At 48.6% G+C, this 22,369-nt stretch overlaps 1 protein-coding gene across 2 annotated transcripts in view; it reads left to right on the forward strand.

The window, feature by feature from the left end:
- Positions 1-22,369, forward strand: part of LOC121534209 (AP-1 complex subunit sigma-2-like) — an 83,696-nt gene that overhangs the window by 36,619 nt on the left and 24,708 nt on the right. For both annotated transcript variants that reach the window (XM_041840774.2, XM_041840773.1), the window contains exons 2-3: positions 4,065-4,243; positions 20,724-20,832. In XM_041840774.2, coding sequence (XP_041696708.1) covers positions 4,065-4,243; positions 20,724-20,832 — 288 coding nt within the window. The remainder of the gene's footprint in view (positions 1-4,064; positions 4,244-20,723; positions 20,833-22,369) is intronic.

The raw sequence follows: 22,369 nt of genomic DNA on the forward strand, positions 1-22,369 counted from the left end.
TGAGTCTTCATGCCGACAAATATGACAACTTTCAAGGACAGCGGAGATGAGGGAAGGTGAATGAACTGTTGGCGGGTCTGAAGAAACAGCAGTCTGTGTTTACTCACAGCCGAGACATCAGTGACGCTGCAGTGAAAGCTAGCTACCTCATTGCTAATGAAATCGCAGTGGCTTCAAAACCATTTAGTGAGGGTGAATTTGTAAAAACATGCATGATGAAGGCAGCGGAGATTGTGTGCCCTGAAAAGCGGCAGGCTTTTGCAAATATCAGCCTGACAAGAAACACAGTTGCAGACAGGATTTCCGATCTTTCAGTGGATTTGGACAGCCAGTTGAAGCAAAAAGTAGGGTCATTTATTGCGTTTTCGGTTGCAATTGATGAAAGCACGGACATTACAGATGTTGCACAACTGGCCATTTTCATCCGCGGAGTTGATGACACATTGACCGTCACCGAGGAGTTCGTGGAGTTGGTGCCGATGACAGATACAACGACAGCAGCTGATATTTTTACCGCACTCGTCGGCGCGCTGGACAGGGTCGGAGTGGACTGGTCCCGCTGTCAGCCTGGCTACAGATGGTGCGCCCTCAATGATCGGGAAAAAAGCAGGCGTTGTGACAAAGTTCAGAGAGAAAGTGCAATCTGCAAATGGAGGACGTGATTTTTTGACTTTTCACTGTATTTTGCACCAGGAGGCTTTGTGTTGCAAGTCATTAAAGATGGATAACGTCATGAAGGTGGTCATCCAAACTGTTAATTTCATCCGATCCAGAAGCCTGAATCACCGTCAGTTTGACAGCCTTCTCAGAGAGAAAGACCACTATGGCCTGCCATACCACACTGAGGTAAGATGGTTAAGCCGAGGTGCTGTGCTGAGGCGTTTCTTTGATTTACGAGAAGAAATTGAACAGTTCATGGAAGAAAAGGGCAAACCAGTGTTAGAATTTCATTCCGCAGAATGGATGCAGGACCTTGCATTTATGGTGGATGTTACAGAGCACCTGAATAACTTGAACAAACAGCTGCAAGGGCGCAACAAAGTTGTCACGCAGTATTATGACAGCATACGTTCTTTCAAGTTGAAGCTGTCATTGTGGGAGACGCAACTTGCCGGTGGTGATGCAGCTCACTTCCCCTGTCTGAAAAATGTGTGCGCGACCCAACATGTGGCAGACATGAAGCGGTTCAAAGATAAAATAACGGGACTGTTACTGGAGTTTGAGCAACGCTTTCAGATTTATGTTTATATGTTTTTATGTTGATGTGCTATTGTTTTAAATTTATTTTATTTGTATATTTAACCTATTCTTGACTCTGTGGTTCTTGCACTTGTTTGGGGAACAGGATTTCATTATTTTTATCTACATTTCTGCCTGAGAAATGACACCCTGATATAGTTCTGTGATCTGTGATATACTTCTGTGAATCACTGAGGCATTGTGTATTTGTGGGTTCTTTGTCCTCAGAACTTTCAAATAACTTGAGGTGTTTTATGATTAATAGTGATGTTGTGCTTTTGGACACTGTCCTCAGGCTCCAGCTTTATGTTTATATGTTTTTATGTTGATGTGCTATTGTTTTTAATTGATTTTATTTTATTTGTATATTTAACCTATTCTTGACTCTGTGGTTCTTGCACTTGTTTGGGGAACAGGATTTCATTATTTTTATCTACATTTCTGCCTGAGAAATGACACCCTGATATAGTTCTGTGATCTGTGAAACAGTTCTGTTAATCACTGAGGCATTGTGTGTTTGTGTGTTCTTTTTCTTTAGAATTTTCAAATAAACTTGACGTGTTTTATGATTAATAGTGATGTTGTGCTTGTACTATTTTGAACACACTGTCCTCAGGCTCCAGCTTTATGTTGTATGTTGATCGTATTAAAACAAAGAAAACAATCTGAAGTTGTTGTTTTTAAGTTATATATACCATGATTTTTCCGGTCCGGCCCACTTGGGAATAGATTTTCCTCCATGTGGCCCCTGAGCTAAAATGAGTTTGACACCCCTGGTCTAGAATGTTATTGTATGCTGTAGCGTTAAGATTTCCCTTCACTGGAACTAAGGAGCTTAGCCCGAACCATGAAAAACAGCCCCAGACCATTATTCCTCCTTCACCAAACTTTACAGTTGGCACTATGCAATGGGGCAGGTGGCGTTCTCCTGGCATCCGCCAAACCCAGATTAGTCCGTTGGACTGCCAGATGGTGAAGCGTGATTCATCACTCCAGAGAATGCGTTTCACTGCTCCAGAGTCCAATGGTGGCGAGCTTTACACCACTCCAGTCGACGCTTGGCATTGCGCATGGTGATCTTAGGTTTGGGTGCGGCTGCTCAGCAAAGGAAACCTATTTCATGAAGCTTCCGACAAACAGTTATTGTGCTGACGTTGCTTCCAGAGGCAGTTTGGAACTCGGTAGTGAGTGTTGCAACCGAGGACAGACGATTTTTACACGCTACGTGCTTCAGCACTTGGTGGTCCCGTTCTGTTAGCTTGTGTGGCCTACCACTTCGCGGCTGAGCCGTTGTTGCTTCCCAGATGTTTCCACTTCACAATAACAGCACTTACAGTTGACTGGGGCAGCTTTAGCAGGGCAGAAATTTGATGAACTGACTTGTTGGAAAGGTGGCATCCAATGACTGCCACGTTGAAAGTCACTGAGCTCTTCAGTAAGCCCATTCTACTGCCAGTGTTTGTCTATGGAGATTGCATGGCTGTGTGCAACATTTTCTACACCTGTCAGCAACGGGTGTGGCTGAAATAGCCGAATCCACTCATTTCAAGGGCTGTCCACATACTTTTGTATATAATGTGTACTTCATCAATTTGGGCACCAGGCATATAGTATAGCCTCTCCCGGCTAGTGGCTAGGTGTCACGCTTCCTAGTGGCTATGTGGCTAGGTGTCACGCTTCCTAGTGGCTATGTGGCTAGGTGTCACGCTTCCTAGTGGCTATGTGGCTAGGTGTCACGCTTCCTAGTGGCTATGTGGCTAGGTGTCACGCTTCCTAGTGGCTATGTGGCTAGGTGTCACGCTTCCTAGTGGCTATGTGGCTAGGTGTCACGCTTCCTAGTGGCTAGGTGTCACGCTTCCTAGTGGCTATGTGGCTAGGTGTCACGCTTCCTAGTGGCTATGTGGCTAGGTGTCACGCTTCCTAGTGGCTAGGTGTCACGCTTCCTAGTGGCTATGTGGCTAGGTGTCACGCTTCCTAGTGGCTATGTGGCTAGGTGTCACGCTTCCTAGTGGCTAGGTGTCACGCTTCCTAGTGGCTATGTGGCTAGGTGTCACGCTTCCTAGTTTGTTGTCATTACTCAACATAACGTTGATGGTGAGTTGGGATGGAAACACCTCAGTCACTAGGCTCTGTCGTAGTAGTGTTGTTGTTTAGCTGTGTGTCAGACGGTCAGTTGTCAGTCTTCTAGATTTAAACTGTATTGGCTATGCACAGAGAATGTGCACAAATAATTGATGCTCTGCTCTCGAGCTCAATGTGGTACGCATGCCTGACTTTCAATCAATTAGGTCCCTACAGTGTTTATAAACAGTTATGAATGGATATTACCAGGCAAAATCTAACGGAGTGCATGCAGTAAAGTGGTTTTATTTTGTCCAGGTAATAACAGCCTCATGTTAAAAGTACCCTGACCCTTCTGAATCCATCACCACAACACCTGTCTTCCTATTTTCTCCTGATTCTCTCTCGTTGTGCCTTTCGTCCTTTTCTCTCTTCTCCTCTTCCCATTGGAAGTCCTTAGTTCTTCCACAGCCTCTTATGTCCTGACATTAACCAATATGAATTAAACCTTTCCTCTTGTCTCCTCCCTGTCTCCACTAATGTCCCTCCTTCTCTATCCTCTCCTCACCTCTCCTCTCCTCTCCTCCCTGTCTCCACTAATGTCCCTCCTTCTCTCTCCTCTTCTCTCCTCCCTGTCTCCACTAATGTCCCTCCTTCTCTCTCCTCTCCTCTCCTCCCTGTCTCCACTAATGTCCCTCCTTCTCTCTCCTCTCCTCTCCTCCCTGTCTCCACTAATGTCCCTCCTTCTCGCTCCTCTCTTCCAGATGCAGTTCATGCTGCTGTTCAGTAGACAGGGGAAGCTGCGTCTCCAGAAGTGGTATGTTCCTCTGTCTGATAAGGAGAAGAAGAAGATTACCAGAGAGCTGGTCCAGACGGTTCTGGCCAGGAAACCCAAGATGTGTTCCTTTCTGGAGTGGAGAGACCTCAAGGTTGTTTACAAGAGGTGAGTCGTGTCAAAGCTCAAGCAAAAGTAGTGCACTATAAAGAGAATAGGGTGGTATTTGGGAAGCACACCATCCCCCACCAGGTTGCGATCCTTATCACTGTCAGAAAAGGATCTTCGGATCACAGAATTGTGATTTATATGGGGTTAATTTGACACTTTTGTGCCGTACATACTGTGGTGTACCGCAGGTTAGCCACCAGGGGGAGACTCGTCGAGGCCTGGTGGCAGACGGAGTCTACGTCACGCGGGGCGATGGCTCCCTCTGCTGGACGTGCCAGGTCTCGACTGAGGCCCGAGTCGGGGACCCGTCCGAGAGGACGGAAGGGCACCCCCACCGCCGTATACCCCGAACCGACAGTCCGCGGGGCCAAAGGGCCGCAGACTTGCAGAGAGATGGCCGGGGGAGAGCCGACCCGCCGCCGACAACCCCAGGTAGATGGAGAACAAAGGAAGTGTGGCGCCGGGGGCCACCTTGCATGGAATTGCCCAGCTCAAGAGGAGTCGATGCCATCAGCGAGTCCCGAAGGTGAGATGGGCCACGCAGTGAACTACATCAGCTCCTGTTGGGTGCACCGGGAACCACCGGCACCCATGGTCCGAATCTCTATTAGACTCCGGGAGTGTGGTTACGCTCGTAGCCACGAGCCTGCTGTCCCAGGGGACCGAACGTGGTGGGGAGATGTCAGTTTCCTGTGTCCGTGGTGACACCAAGCGGTATCCAACCGTACAGGCCAACATCGTGACGCCACAAGGGAGCTGCCAGATGATGGAGGGTGCCGTGCCGGAGTTGCCGGTACCCCTCCTCGTGGGACGAGATTGTCCGCTGTTGGCGGCACTGTGGAGGCACGAGCTGAGGAAAAAGGTACGAGCCGGCGGAAAACGAGAGCGAGGACGACCCGTTGCCTGCACGGCCCGGAAGCAAGCGGTTGACAAACCCGCATCGATGGGTCCTGAGTCGGAGTCCGAGGGGGCGCCGGAACTGACCCCCCTGGTGAACAACTGGAGGAGGAGCCCATCCTTTTCCTGGGACCAGCCGAGACACCCGCCATGGGACCAGACGAGACACCCGCCATGGGACCAGCCGAGACACCCGCCATGGGACCAGCCGAGACACCCGCCATGGGCCAACTGAGGGGACAGTTCGGGACTGCCCAGTGCGAGGATCCGAACTTGAAAGCGGTGGACAGCTACTTCTGGGGGTGAGTGACTGGCGATACCCCCATTTCCAAATGAAGAATAACCTTTTGTATCAGGTGTCGCTTCAAAAGGGGGAACTTCGAGAGGTACTGTTGACGCCCCGACGTGAAACCGTTCTTCAGCTGGTCCACACCCATTTGTTGGGGGCGCACCTGGTAATGGAGAAGACCCGGGAACGGATCACCGCCTGGTTCCACTGGCCCGGGATGAGGAGGGCCGTGGAAGACCATTGTCGCAGCTGCCCGGAGTGTCAAATCACTGCCCCAAAAGCACACTTCCGAAACCCGCTGGTCCCCCTACCGATCATTGGGGTGCCCTTTGAACGCATCGCCATGGACATAGTGGGACCCCTGGTAAAAACAGCACGAGGACACCGGTACGTCCTGGTAATATTAGATTATGCCACCCGGTATCCCGAGGCCATTCCCCTACGGGCGGCAGTCTCCAAGGGAATCGCCCGGGAGCTGTTCCATCTCTTTAGCCCTGTGGGCATCCTGAACGAGATCCTGACCGACCAAGGTACCGAATTCATGTCCCGACTAATGAAAGATTTGTGTGCTCTCCTACAGATCAAGCAGATCCGGGCCTCCGTCTTTCACCCGCAGTCGGATGGGCTCGTCGAGCGGTTCAATAAAACACTCAAACAAATGCTGTGGAAGGTCATCAAGCAGGACGGGAAGAACTGGGACCAGCTACTACCCCACCTAATGTTCCCGGTCCGAGAAGTACCCCAGTCATCCACCGGGTTTTCCCCTTTCGAACTCCTCTATGGGAGGAGGCCACGCGCCCTACTGGACCTCGCCAAGGAGGTGTGGGAAGCTCAGCCGACCCCCTCACACAGCGTGGTGGAACACGTAGAGACGATGAGGGAGCGGATGACAGCCATATGGCCACTGGTAAGGGAACATATGGAGAAGGCCTAAAGCGCCCAAGTGCAGGTCTACAATCAGAGAACCCAGACCAGATAATTCCAGGTGGGAGACAAGGTACTGGTCCTAATCCCCACGGCAGAAAGTAAGTTCCTGGAAACATGGCACGGGCCATACGAGGTGATAGTATGAAAATGTATGCACTCACTAACTGTAAGTCGCTCTGGATAAGAGCGTCTGCTAAATGACTAAAAATTTAAAATAGAGAAGCTGGGACCCGTCAATTACCGCGTGCGGCAGCCGGGGAGACGGAAATCCCAACAGATTTACGACGTGAACCTGTTGAAGAGGAGGCACGAGAGGACAGCCTTGGCCGTGTTATGGTCGGGACCCAGGACGCCAACGGTACCAGTGGTGGTCCCGAGCAATGAGGACCTCGACCCAGCTCAGAAGCAAACGCTCCGGGAGCTCGTCGATCAGAACACAGCGGTGTTCTTAGAGAAGCCGGGCCGCACGACCCACATTGAACACAACATCCGCATCCGGCCCGGGGAAACGGTACGAAAGAGGCCATACCGGATCCCCGAGGCCCGAAGGAAGGCCGTGAAGCAGGAAGTGGGAGGCTATGCTGAGGATGGGGGTCGTCAAAGAGTCCCACAGCGCATGGTGCAGCCCCATGGTGTTGGTGCCCAAACCGGACGGTAGCCTGCGCTTCTGTAATGACTTCCAGGGTGTGAACAACGTCAGCTTGGGGTGGACGAGCTCATCAACCGATTGGGAAAGGCCCGGTACATCAGCACCCTCGACCTGACAAAAAGATATTGGCAGGTACCATTGGCAGCCTCCTCCCGGAAGAAGACAGCGTTTTCGACACCGGACGGCTTATATCAGTACCGGGTCCTCCCATTCGGTCTCCACGAGGCACCCCCCACGTTCCAGCACCTGATGGACCGAGTCCTCCAACCCCACAAACAGCATGCAGCGGCCTATTTGGATATCATCATCATCCACAGCCAAGGTTGGGAAGGGCACCTGACGCCCTACCAGCGATGCTGGACGCGCTCAGGCAAGCCGGGTTGACAGCGAACCCCAAGAAATGCAAGCTAGTGTTCGAGAAGGTGGAGTACCTGGGGAATTTGATCGGACGGGGGAACGTCAAGCCACAGGAGAGGAAGGTCCACGTGGTACGTGACTGGCCCGTTCCACGCACGAAGACACAGGTCGGCTCCCTCTGCTGGACGTGCCAGGTCTCGACAGGCTTTCCAGCCAGGACTAAATTGGGGCTGATTGAGGTTGGTGAGTATTCAAGGGGCTGATTGCTCACCAGCCGGACGTGTCCCATAAAACTGCCAGAAGGGCAGCACACGGGAGGTTGGGACTGGGGAAGAGAGGTTACTCCCATATAGGGCAGAACACGGGAGGTTGGGACTGGGGAAGAGAGGTTACTCCCATATAGGGCAGAACACGGGAGGTTGGGACTGGGGAAGAGAGGTTACTCCCATATAGGGCAGAACACGGGAGGTTGGGACTGGGGAAGAGAGGTTACTCCCATATAGGGCAGAACACGGGAGGTTGGGACTGGGGAAGAGAGGTTACTCCCATATAGGGCAGCACACGGGAGGTTGGGACTGGGGAAGAGAGGTTACTCCCATATAGGGCAGCACACGGGAGGTTGGGACTGGGGAAGAGAGGTTACTCCCATATAGGGCAGAACACGGGAGGTTGGGACTGGGGAAGAGAGGTTACTCCCATATAGGGCAGAACACGGGAGGTTGGGACTGGGGAAGAGAGGTTACTCCCATATAGGGCAGCACACGGGAGGTTGGGACTGGGGAAGAGAGGTTACTCCCATATAGGGCAGAACACGGGAGGTTGGGACTGGGGAAGAGAGGTTACTCCCATATAGGGCAGAACACGGGAGGTTGGGACTGGGGAAGAGAGGTTACTCCCATATAGGGCAGCACACGGGAGGTTGGGACTGGGGAAGAGAGGTTACTCCCATATAGGGCAGAACACGGGAGGTTGGGACTGGGGAAGAGAGGTTACTCCCATATAGGGCAGCACACGGGAGGTTGGGACTGGGGAAGAGAGGTTACTCCCATATAGTCGTGCTCAGGACCAGACAACGGAGGGAGCTGGGTTTGTTACCCCGGAGCCCAGAAGACGGTATCCAAGGAGATCTCCTGGAGGATACCTATTCCATTCTCTTTCTTAATTATTTAAATAAACACCCTTGAAACCGAGCTATCACACTTGTGTCCGTGTCTGATCAGTGTAAACGTCTTGACCAAACCCCCTGATCTGCCACAATACACACATATTACTTCATAATAATTTTAATTTTTTTATTTAACCTTTATTTAACCAGGCAAGTCAGTTAAGAACAAATTCTTATTTACAATGACGGCCTACACCGGCCAAACCCGGACGACGCTGGGCCAATTGTGCGCCGCCCTATGGGACTCCCAATCACCGCCGGTTGTGATACAGCCTGGAATCGAACCAGGGGGTCTGTAGTGACGCCTCAAGCACTGAGATGCAGTGCCTCAGACCGCTGCGCCACTCGGTCTGTAGTGACGCCTCTAGCACTGAGATGCAGTGCCTTAGACCGCTGCTCCACTCGGTCTGTAGTGACGCCTCTAGCACTGAGATGCAGTGCCTTAGACCGCTGCGCCACTGGGCGGTGTCCAGCATTCCATCCCTTCACAGCGTACCTGTACCATACCGGGGTATACGGTATTACCGGCAGTGCACACAAGGGCTGCTGTTTATCATTAATTTTTTATGCTAACAAAGTGCTAGCAAATTCCCATAGAGGATGCTAGCTAAATGCTGACAAGTGCAAGCGAACATAAACTAAATGTAAGACAGACAACCCAGCTCAGAAAGTTATACAACTATCTCAAAAGGCTGCTCACACTTGGTCCAGGAGGTGATTGATTGTCTCTGCTGTAACCAAGAAGCTTGATATTGTAAGCTAGCCACCTAACGTTATCAATAAAAAAATATATAAAGCTCTTTTTACATCAGCAGATGTCACAAAGTGCTTATACAAAAACCCAGCCTAAAACCCCAAACAGCAAGCAATGCAGATGTAGAAGCACGGTGGCTAGGAAAAACTTCATTGAAAGGCAGGAACCTAGGAAGAAACCTAGAGACGAACCAGGCTCTGAGGTATCATAGAGCCAGTTCTTTTTTCCTATAGTCAATTCCTATACTCAAAGCTTTAACAGTACTGAAAGCTGTGTGTGTGTGTGTGTGTGTGTGTGTCTGTGCTGTGCGCAAGTGTTAAACTTCAAGAACATCGATAAGAGGTAGTAGGTCTACTGAAACATTGATCAGAGGGAGTAGGTCTACTGAAACATTGATCAGAGGGAGTAGGTCTACTGAAACATTGATCAGAGGGAGTAGACCTACTGAAACATTGATCAGAGGGAGTAGGCCTACTGAAACATTGATCAGAGGGAGTAGGTCTACTGAAACATTGATCAGAGGGAGTAGGTCTACTGAAACATTGATAAGAGGTAGTAGGTCTACTGAAACATTGATCAGAGGGAGTAGGTCTACTGAAACATTGATCAGAGGGAGTAGGTCTACTGAAACACTGATCAGAGGGAGTAGGTCTACTGAAACATTGATCAGAGGGAGTAGGTCTACTGAAACATTGATCAGAGGGAGTAGACCTACTGAAACATTGATCAGAGGGAGTAGGCCTACTGAAACATTGATCAGAGGGAGTAGGTCTACTGAAACATTGATCAGAGGGAGTAGGTCTACTGAAACATTGATCAGAGGGAGTAGGTCTACTGAAACATTGATCAGAGGGAGTAGGTCTACTGAAACATTGATAAGAGGTAGTAGGTCTACTGAAACATTGATCAGAGGGAGTAGGTCTACTGAAACATTGATAAGAGGTAGTAGGTCTACTGAAACATTGATCAGAGGGAGTAGGTCTACTGAAACATTGATCAGAGGGAGTAGGTCTACTGAAACACTGATCAGAGGGAGTAGGTCTACTGAAACATTGATCAGAGGGAGTAGGTCTACTGAAACATTGATCAGAGGGAGTAGGCCTACTGAAACATTGATCAGAGGGAGTAGGTCTACTGAAACATTGATCAGAGGGAGTAGGCCTACTGAAACATTGATCAGAGGGAGTAGGTCTACTGAAACATTGATCAGAGGGAGTAGGTCTACTGAAACATTGATCAGAGGGAGTAGGTCTACTGAAACATTGATCAGAGGGAGTAGGTCTACTGAAACATTGATCAGAGGGAGTAGGTCTACTGAAACATTGATCAGAGGGAGTAGGTCTACTGAAACATTGATCAGAGGGAGTAGGTCTACTGAAACACTGATCAGAGGGAGTAGGTCTACTGAAACATTGATCAGAGGGAGTAGGTCTACTGAAACACTGATCAGAGGGAGTAGACTTACTGAAACATTGATCAGAGGGAGTAGGTCTACTGAAACATTGATCAGAGGGAGTAGGTCTACTGAAACATTGATCAGAGGGAGTAGGTCTACTGAAACATTGATCAGAGGGAGTAGGTCTACTGAAACACTGATCAGAGGGAGTAGACCTACTGAAACATTGATCAGAGGGAGTAGGTCTACTGAAACATTGATCAGAGGGAGTAGGTCTACTGAAACATTGATCAGAGGGAGTAGGTCTACTGAAACATTGATCAGAGGGAGTAGGTCTACTGAAACATTAAGAGCATTAATAGCTGTATGTTGCAGTGACTTTGTGTTATTTATGGGGAAAATGCTGTTAAAACATTCTGATGTAGATCATGTTGAGTTTCTGTTCCTTCTAATCAAAGCATAGTATGCCTGTAACTCAATAGCACTGCTTGTTAAATGGAAAAATCTTTCTTTAGGGCCAAATTTATGCCTGTAACTCAATAGCACTGCTTGTTAAATGGAAAAATCTTTCTTTAGGGCCAAATTTGAGAGACCTGATGAAGATGCTGTCGACCTTTAGAACATGTCTTCTATATCTGCCGTTTCCATTACACGTCGCATAGATCTTTTTTGCGACATTGCTTTTGTCAAATAAACCTGGGTCAATGGAAACCTGCCTTCAGACTGCCTATTCACTAGCCTGACTGAGCTGTGAAGGGGTCTGTAGACTGAGCTGTGAAGGGGTCTGTAGACTGAGCTGTGAAGGGGTCTGTAGACTGAGCTGTGAAGGGGTCTGTAGACTGAGCTGTGAAGGGGTCTGTAGACTGAGCTGTGAAGGGGTCTGTAGACTGAGCTGTGAAGGGGTCTGTAGACTGAGACTTGACTGAGCTGTGAAGGGGTCTGTAGACTGAGCTGTGAAGGGGTCTGTAGACTGAGACTTGACTGAGCTGTGAAGGGGGCTGTAGACTGAGCTGTGAAGGGGTCTGTAGACTGAGCTGTGAAGGGGTCTGTAGACTGAGCTGTGAAGGGGTCTGTAGACTGAGCTGTGAAGGGGTCTGTAGACTGAGCTGTGAAGGGGTCTGTAGACTGAGCTGTGAAGGGGTCTGTAGACTGAGCTGTGAAGGGGTCTGTAGACTGAGCTGTGAAGGGGTCTGTAGACTGAGACTTGACTGAGCTGTGAAGGGGTCTGTAGACTGAGCTGTGAAGGGGTCTGTAGACTGAGACTTGACTGAGCTGTGAAGGGGTCTGTAGACTGAGCTGTGAAGGGGTCTGTAGACTGAGCTGTGAAGGGGTCTGTAGACTGAGCTGTGAAGGGGTCTGTAGACTGAGCTGTGAAGGGGTCTGTAGACTGAGACTTGACTGAGCTGTGAAGGGGTCTGTAGACTGATGAGTGGGTCTGTAGACTGCACCCTTGAGGCTGATGGAGAGAGGATCCTTGCCTCATTATCTCTAGTTGCCATGCCAACCGATGGGTAGGCAGTGCCCTGGTGACCCAAACACTTCCGTGTCACACCACACCTGGGACTCTGACCAATCAGTGACCTCTCTCCACTAAAGATAGTATCAGGAAACAATACACAACTTTTGTATTTACATTTTAGTCATTTAGCAGACACTCTTATCCAGAGCGACTTACAGTTAGTGAGTGCATAATTTTTTTTTCATACTGGCCCTCCGTGGGAATCGAACCCACAACCCTGGCGTTGCAAGCGCCATGCTCTACCAACTGAGCTACACGGGGCCATGTATTTATCCCTTATTTTACCAGGTAAACACATTCTCATTTACAGCAACTCTTACAATAAGTGGGATCTTTAGTGACCACAGAGAGGCAGGACACCAGTTTAAAGTCCCATCCAAAAGACAGCACCTAGAATTATTTGCAAATGTATTAAAAATAAAAGCAGAAATACCTTATTTACATAAGTATTCAGACCCTTTGCTATGAGACTCGTAATTGAGCTCAGGTCCATCCTGTTTCCGTTGATCATCCTTGAAATGTTTCTACAACTTGATTGGAGTCCACCAGTGGTAAATTCAATTGATTGGACATGATTTGGAAAGGCACAAACCTGTCTATATAAGGTCCCACAGTTGACAGTGCATGTCAGAGCAAAAACCAAGCCATGAGGTCGAAGGAATTGTCCGTAGAGCTCCGAGACAGATCTGGGGAAGGGTACCAAAACATTTCTGCAGCATTGAAGGTCCTGAAGAACACAGTGGCCTCAATCATTCTTAAATGGAAGAAGTTTGGAACCACCAAAACTCTTCCTAGAACTGGCCGCCCAGCCAAACTGAGCAATCTTGGGAGAAGGGCCTTGGTCAGGGAGGTGACCAAGAACCCGATGGTCACTCTGACAGAGCTCCAGAGTTCCTCTGTGGAGATGGGAGAACCTTCCAGAAGGACAACCATCTCTGCAGCACTCCACCAATCAGGCCTTTATGGTAGTGTGGCCAGACGGAAGCCACTCCTCAGTAAAAGGCACATGACAGCCCTCTTGGAGTTTGCCAAAAGGCACTTAAAGGACTCTCAGACCATGAGAAACAAGATTCTCTGGTCTGATGAAACCAAGATTGAACTCTTTGGCCTGAATGCCAAGCATCACATCTGGAGGAAACCTGGAACAATCCCTACGGTGAAGCATGGTGGTGGCAGCATCATGCTGTGTGGATGTTTTTCAGCGGCAGGGACTGGGAGACTAGTCAGGATCGAGGGAAAGATGAACGGAGCAAAGTACAGAGAGATCCTTGATGAAAACCTGCTCCAGAGCGCTCAGGACCTCAGACTGGGGCGAAGGTTCACCTTCCAACAGGACAACGACCCTAAGCACACAGCCAAGACAACGCAGGAGTGGCTTCGGGACAAGTCTCTGAATGTCCTTGAGTGGCCCAGCCAGAGCCCGGACTTGAACCCGATCGAACATCTCTGGAGAGACCTGAAAATAGCTGTGCAGCGACGCTCCCCATCCAACCTGACAGAGCTTGAGAGGATCTGCAGAGAAGAATGGGAGAAACTCCCCAAATACAGGTGTGCCAAGCTTATAGCGTCATACCCAAGAAGACTCGAGGCTGTAATCGCTGCCAAAGGTGCTTCAACAAAGTACTGATAATAATAATAATAATAATATGCCATTTAGCAGACGCTTTTATCCAAAGCGACTTACAGTCATGCGTGCATACATTTTTGTACTGAGTAAAGGGTCTGAATACTTATGTAAATGTGATATTTTTAATATCAATTTTCAATCAATTTTATTTTATATAGCCCTTCTTACATCAGCTAATATCTCGAAGTGCTGTACAGAAACCCAGCCTAAAACCCCAAACAGCTAGTAATGCAGGTGTAGAAGCACGGTGGCTAGGAAAAACTCCCTAGAAAGGCGAAAGCCTAGGAAGAAACCTAGAGAGGAACCAGGCTATGAGGGGTGGCCAGTCCTCTTCTGGCTGTGCCGGGTGGAGATTATAACAGAACCATGCCAAGATGTTCAAAAATGTTCATAAGTGACAAGCATGGTCAAATAATAATCAGGAATAAATCTCAGTTGGCTTTTCATAGCCGATCATTAAGAGTTGAAAACAGCAGGTCTGGGACAGGTAGGGGTTCCATAACCCCACCCACTCCGCCAAAGCACAGCCCCCGCACCACTAGAGGGATATCCCCAACCACCAACTTACAATCCTGAGACAAGGCCGAGTATAGCCCACAGAGGTCTCCACCACAGCACAAACCAAGGGGGGGGCGCCAACCCAGACAGGAAGATCACGTCAGTAACTCAACCCACTCAAGTGACGCACCCCTCCCAGGGACGGCATGAAAGAGCACCAGCAAGCCAGTGACTCAGCCCCTGCAACAGGGTTAGAGGCAGAGAACCCCAGTGGAGAGGGGAACCGGCCCGGCAGAGACAGCAAGGGCTGTTCGTTGCTCCAGCCTTTCCGTTCACCTTCACACTCCTGGGCCAGACTACACTCAATCATATGACCTACTGAAGAGATAAGTCTTCAGTAAAGACTTAAAGGTTGAGACCGAGTCTGCGTCTCTCACATGGGTAGGCAGACTGTTCCATAAAAAGGGAGATCTATAGGAGAAAGCCCTGCCTCCCGCTGTTTGCTTAGAAATTCTAGGGACAATTAGGAGGCCTGCGTCTTGTGACCGTAGCGTACGTATTGGTATGTACGGCAGGACCAACTCGGAAAGATAGGTAGGAGCAAGCCCATGTAACGCTTTATAGGTTAACAGTAAAACCTTGAAATCAGCCCTTGCCTTAACAGGAAGCCAGTGTAGGGAAGCTAGCACTGGAGTAATATGATCAAATTTCTTGGTTCTAGTCAGGATTCTAGCAGCCGTATTTAGCACTAACTGAAGTTTATTTAGTGCTTTATCCGGGTAGCCGGAAAATAGAGCATTGCAGTAGTCTAACCTAGAAGTAACAAATGCATGGATTAATTTTTCTGCATCATTTTTGGACAGAAAATTTCTGATTTTTGCAATGTTACGTAGATGGAAAAAAGCTGTCCTTGAAACAGTCTTGATATGTTCGTCAAAAGAGAGATCAGGGTCAAGAGTAACACCGAGGTCCTTCACAGTTTTATTTGAGACGACTTTACAACCATCTAGATGAATTGTCAGATTTAACAGAAGATCTCTTTGTTTCTTGGGACCTAGAACAAGCATCTCTGTTTTGTCCGAGTTTAAAAGTAAAAAGTTTTCAGCCATCCACTTCCTTATGTCTGAAACACAGGCTTCTAGCGAGGGCAATTTTTGGGGCTTCACCATGTTTCATTGAAATGTACAGCTGTGTGTCATCCGCATAGCAGTGAAAGTTAACATTATGTTTTCGAATAACATCCCCAAGAGGTAAAATATATAGTGAAAACAATAGTGGTCCTAAAACGGAACCTTGAGGAACACCGAAATGTACAGTTGATTTGTCGGAGGACAGACCATTCACAGAGACAAACTGATATCTTTCCGACAGGTAGGATCTAAACCAGGCCAGAACTTGTCCGTGTAGACCAATTTGGGTTTCCAGTCTCTCCAAAAGAATGTGGTGATCGATGGTGTCAAAGGCAGCACTAAGGTCTAGTAGCACGAGGACAGATGCAGAGCCTCGGTCTGACGCCATTAAAAGGTCATTTACCACCTTCACAAGTGCAGTCTCAGTGCTATGATGGGGTCTAAAACCAGACTGAAGCATTTCGTATACATTGTTTGTCTTCAGAAAGGCAGTGAGTTGCTGCGCAACAGCTTTTTCTAAAATTTTTTGAGAGGAATGGAAGATTCGATATAGGCCGATAGTTTTTTATATTTTCCGGGTCAAGGTTTGGCTTTTTCAAGAGAGGCTTTATCACTGCCACTTTTAGTGAGTTTGGTACACATCCGGTGGATAGAGAGCTGTTTATTATGTTCAACATAGGAGGGCCAAGCACAGGAAGCAGCTCCTTCAGCAGTTTAGTAGGAATAGGATCCAGTATGCAGCTTGAAGGTTTAGAGGCCATGATTATTTTCATCATTGTGTCAAGAGATATAGTACTAAAACACTTAAGTGTCTCTCCCGATCCCAGGCCCTCGCAGAGCTGTGCAGATCCAGGACAGCTAAGCCCTGGAGGAATACGCAGATTCAAAGAGGAGTCCGTAATTTGCTTTCTAATGGTCATGATCTTTTCCTCAAAGAAGTTCATGAATTTATCACTGCTGAAGTGAAAGCCATCCTCTCTTGGGGAATGCTGCTTTTTAGTTAGCTTTGCAACAGTATCAAAAAGAAATTTTGGATTGTTCTTATTTTCCTCAATTAAGTTGGAAAAGTAGGATGATCGAGCAGCAGTGAGGGCTCTTCGGTACTGCACGGTACTGTCTTTCCAAGCTAGTCGGAAGACTTCCAGTTTGGTGTGGCGCCATTTCCGTTCCAATTTCCTGGAAGCTTGCTTCAAAGCTCGGGTATTTTCTGTATACCAGGGAGCTAGTTTCTTATGACAAATGTTTTTCGTTTTTAGGGTGCAACTGCATCTAGGGTATTGCGCAAGGTTAAATTGAGTTCCTCAGTTAAGTGGTTAACTGATTTTTGTCCTCTGACGTCCTTGGGTAGGCAGAAGGAGTCTGGAAGGGCATCAATGAATTTTTGTGTTGTTTGAGAATTTATAGCACGACTTTTGATGCTCCTTGGTTGGGGTCTGAGCAGATTATTTGTTGCGATTGCAAATGTAATAAAATGGTGGTCCGATAGTCCAGGATTTTGTGGAAAAACATTAAGATCTACAACATTTATTCCATGGGACAAAACTAGGTCCAGAGTATGACTGTGGCAGTGAGTAGGTCCAGAGACATGTTGGACAAAACCCACTGAGTCGATAATGGCTCCGAAAGACTTTTGGAGTGGGTCTGTGGACTTCTCCATGTGAATATTAAAATCACCAAAAATTAGAATATGATCTGCTATGACTACAAGGTCTGATAGGAATTCAGGAAACTCAGAGAGGAACGCTGTATATGGCCCAGGAGGCCTGTAAACAGTAGCTATAAAAGTGATTGAGTAGGCTGCATAGATTTCATGACTAGAAGCTCAAAAGATGAAAACGCCATTTTTTTTTTGTAAATTGAAATTTGCTATCGTAAATGTTAGCAACACCTCCGCCTTTGCGGGATGCACGGGGAATATGGTCACTAGTGTAACCAGGAGGTGAGGCCTCATTTAACACAGCAAATTCATCAGGCTTAAGCCATGTTTCAGTCAGGCCAATCACATCGAGATTATGATCAGTGATTAGTTCATTGACTATGACTGCCTTTGAAGTGAGGGATCTAACATTAAGTAACCCTATTTTGAGATGTGAAGGTATCACGATCTCTTTCAATAATGGCAGGAATGGAGGAGGTCTTTATCCTAATAAGATTGCTAGGGTGAACACCGCCATGTTTAGTTTTGCCCAACCTAGGTCGAGGCACAGACACAGTCTCAATGGGTATGGCTGAGCTGACTACACTGACTGTGCTATTGGCAGACTCCACTAAGCTGGCAGGTTGGCTAACAGCCTGCTGCCTGGCCTGCACCCTATTTCACTGTGGGGCTAGAGGAGTTAGAGCCCTATCTATGTTGGTAGATAAGAGGAGAGCACCCCTCCAGCTAGGATGGAGTCCGTCACTCCTCAGCAGGTCAGGCTTGGTCCTGTTTGTGGGTGAGTCCCAGAAAGAGGGCCAATTATCCACAAATGTTATCTTTTGGGAGGGGCAGAAAACAGTTTTCAACCAGCGATTAAGTGCTGAGACTCTGCTGTAGAGCTCGTCACTTCCCCTAACTGGGAGGGGGCCAGAGACAATTACTCGATGCCGACACATCTTTCTAGCTGATTTACAAGCTGAAGCTATGTTGCACTTGGTGACCTCTGACTGTTTCATCCTAACATCGTTGGTGCCGACGTGGATAACAATATCTCTATACTCTCTACACTCGCCAGTTTTAGCTTTAGCCAGCACCATCTTTAGATTAGCCTTAACGTCGGTAGCCCTGCCCCCTGGTAAACAGTGTATGATCGCTGGGTGATTCGTTTTAAGTCTAATACTGCGGGTAATGGAGTCGCCAATGACTAGGGTTTTCAATTTGTCAGAGCTAATGGTGGGAGCCTTCGGCGTCTCAGACCCCGTAACGGGAGGAGTAGAGACTAGAGAAGACTCAGACTCAGACTCCGACTCGCTACATAATGGGGAAAACCGGTTGAAGGTTTCTGTCGGCTGAATGAGCGACACCGGTTGAGCATTCCAACAGTATTTCCCTCCAGAAGCCATGAGAAAGTTGTCCGGCTGCGGGGACTGTGCGGGGGATTTATACTAACGTTACTGTCTGTACTTACTGGTGGCACAGACGCTGTTTCTTCCTTTTCCTACACTGAGATTACCCCTTGCCTAACGATTGCGTCTGAAGCTGGGCTTGTAGCACAGCTATTTTCGCCGTAAGGGCGATCGTTCTCCTGTATATTATGAGTACAGCGACTGCAATTAGAAGACATCATGTTAATGTTACTACTTAGCTTCGGCTGTTGAAGATGTTGATGAACCATGTCCAGATAAAGCGTCCGGAGTGAAAAGTTGAATAAGGGAAAAAAGTTGCGATGGAAAAAAGGAAAATAACGTAAAGTTGGCAGCTAAAACGCACAGGAAAATGACTCTTCTGTCTCGGGATAAACGTCCGGGGTGAAAAAGTTTAACGAAAAAAGATGAGTGAGGACAAAACTAAAAAGTTGGTAAATTTGTTGAACACAAAGATTGATTAAACGTTTATTAAAAGTAAAACGTGAATAGTTTGGCAGGTAGCCAAGTAGCAACAAACAGCACAGCAGTACGGAGACAATGCGTTTTTTTTTCCTAATACATTTGCAAACATTTCAAAAAATCTGTTTTCACCTTGTCATTATGGGGTATTGTGTGTAGATTGATGAGGGGGGAAAAAAACGATTTAATCCATTTTAGAATAAGGCTGTAACAAAAGGTGGAAAAAGTCAAGGGGTCTGAATACTTTCTGAATGCACTGTACAGCATACACAAAGGCCTCTACTGTCTCATGTCTAGTTATGTCTGGCTGGCTGTCTGGCTGGCTGTCTGTCTGGCTGTCTGTCTGGCTGTCTGTCTGTCTGGCTTTGAGCCTTTACCACAAAGAGGGAATCTTTTACACAATCTACAGTTTAACCACACTGATTCTATAAGGTGCAGTGATATGGGTTGAGTTTGTCTTGACAAATCTAGGAAGTGAGGAAACCAGAAGTAAACGAGGCAGTGTCATCATACCTGCAGCACAAAGCATCCTGTTGACTCTTTCAGTAGTAGTCATGGTAACTATGTTGTGTCATGGTTCACTGGAGGTTCTCTGGGGCGAGTTAGTCACCCCTTCTGGCTTACAACACCCTGGCCTGTGACAGAGACTGTCTACCACACCCTGGCCTGTTACAGAGACTGTCTACCACACCCTGGCCTGTGACAGAGACTGTCTACCACACCCTGGCCTGTTACAGAGACTGTCTACCACACCCTGGCCTGTTACAGAGACCGTCTACCACACCCTGGCCTGTTACAGAGACCGTCTACCACACCCTGGCCTGTTACAGAGACCGTCTACCACACCCTGGCCTGTTACAGAGACCGTCTACCACACCCTGGCCTGTTACAGAGACTGTCTACCACACCCTGGCCTGTTACAGAGACTGTCTACCACACCCTGGCCTGTTACAGAGACTGTCTACCACACCCTGGCCTGTTACAGAGACTGTCTACCACACCCTGGCCTGTTATAGAGACTGTCTACCACACCCTGGCCTGTTACAGAGACTGTCTACCACACCCTGGCCTGTTACAGAGACCGTCTACCACACCCTGGCCTGTTACAGAGACTGTCTACCACACCCTGGCCTGTTACAGAGACTGTCTACCACACCCTGGCCTGTTACAGAGACTGTCTACCACACCCTGGCCTGTTACAGAGACTGTCTACCACACCCTGGCCTGTTACAGAGACTGTCTACCACACCCTGGCCTGTTACAGAGACTGTCTACCACACCCTGGCCTGTTACAGAGACAGTCTACCACACCCTGGCCTGTGACAGAGACTGTCTACAACAGAGGCAGAGGAGAGAGGAGAGGGGAGAGGAGAGGCGATGGCAGAGGAGAGCAGAGGAGAGGAGAGGAGAGGAGAGTGGAGAGGGGAGGCAGCGGAGAGAAGAGAAGAGGGGAGAGAAGAGGCACAGGGGAGGCAGAGGAGAGGGGAGAGGAGAGGCAGAGGAGAGAGGAGCGGGAGAGGGAGGGGAGAGAGAGGGGAGAGGAGAGGCTGAGGGGAGAGGAGAGGGGAGAGGCAGAGAGGAGAGGGGAGAGCAGAGAGTGCCATACCAACTCCATCCCTCTCTCACCTCCTTCATCTCGACAGACTCAGCTCTGTCCTCTTACTAATACTCCCATATTGTTATTCTGTTTCAGCTGTGCCATTGAGTGTTATTAACAGTCTCTTCTTTGTGTGTGTTGTTTCAGGTATGCCAGCCTGTATTTCTGCTGTGCCATCGAGGACCAGGACAACGAGCTGATCACACTAGAGATCATCCACAGATACGTGGAACTACTGGATAAGTACTTTGGCAGTGTACGTATCCATCTATTCCCTATTCCCTATCCCCTACTCCCTATTCCCTAATCCCTATTCCCTACTCCCCACTCCCTACTCCCCACTCCCTATTCCCTATTCCCCACTCCCTAATCCCTACTTCCTATTCCCTACTCCCTATTCCCTATTCCCCACTCCCTACTCCCCACTCCCTATTCCCTATTCCCCACTCCCTATTCCCTATTCCCTATTCCCCACTCCCTAATCCCTACTTCCTATTCCCTACTCCCCACTCCCTATTCCCTATTCCCTATTCCCTACTCCCCACTCCCTATTCCCTATTCCCTATTCCCCACTCCCTACTCCCCACTCCCTATTCCTTACTCCCTACTCCCTATTCCCTATTCCCTACTCCCTATTCCCTATTCCCTACTCCCTACTCCCTATTCCCTATTCCCCACTCCCTAATCCCTACTTCCTATTCCCTACTCCCCACTCCCTATTCCCTATTCCCTACTCCCCACTCCCTATTCCCTACTCCCCACTCCCTATTCCCCACTCCCTAATCCCTACTCCCTACTCCCTATTCCCTATTCCCTACTCCCTATTCCCTATTCCCTACTCCCTACTCCCTATTCCCTATTCCCCACTCCCTAATCCCTACTTCCTATTCCCTACTCCCCACTCCCTAATCCCTACTTCCTATTCCCTACTCCTTATTCCCTATTCCCCACTCCCTATTCCCTACTCCCCACTCCCTATTCCCTATTCCCTATTCCCCACTCCCTACTCCCTATTCCCTATTCCCTACTCCCTATTCCCCACTCCCTATTCCCTACTCCCCACTCCCTATTCCCTACTCCCCACTCCCTATTCCCTATTCCCTACTCCCCACTCCCTATTCCCTATTCCCCACTCCCTAATCCCTACTTCCTATTCCCTACTCCCCACTCCCTATTCCCTATTCCCTACTCCCCACTCCCTATTCCCTACTCCCCACTCCCTATTCCCTACTCCCTATTTCCCACTCCCTATTCCCTATCCCCTACTCCCTATTCCCTAATCCCTATTCCCTACTCCCTACTCCCCACTCCCTATTCCCTATTCCCCACTCCCTAATCCCTACTTCCTATTCCCTACTCCCTATTCCCTACTCCCCACTCCCTATTCCCTATTCCCCACTCCCTATTCCCTACTCCCTACTCCCCACTCCCTATTCCCTATTCCCCACTCCCTAATCCCTACTTCCTACTCCCTATTCCCTATTCCCTACTCCCTATTCCCTACTCCCTACTCCCCACTTCCTATTCCCTACTCCCTATTCCCTACTCCCTATTCCCTACTTCCTATTCCTAATCCCTACTTCCTATTCCTTATTCCCTATTCCCTACTCCCTATTTCCCACTCCCTATTCCCTATCCCCTACTCCCTATTCCCTAATCCCCACTCCCTATTCCCTATTCCCCACTCCCTATTCCCTAATCCCTACTTCCTATTCCTTATTCCCTACTCCCTATTTCCCACTCCCTATTCCCTATCCCCTACTCCCTATTCCCTACTCCCTATTCCCTATTCC

The sequence above is a fragment of the Coregonus clupeaformis genome, unplaced genomic scaffold (assembly GCF_020615455.1).
Source record: "Coregonus clupeaformis isolate EN_2021a unplaced genomic scaffold, ASM2061545v1 scaf0092, whole genome shotgun sequence".
Classification (NCBI taxonomy): Eukaryota; Metazoa; Chordata; class Actinopteri; order Salmoniformes; family Salmonidae; genus Coregonus; species Coregonus clupeaformis.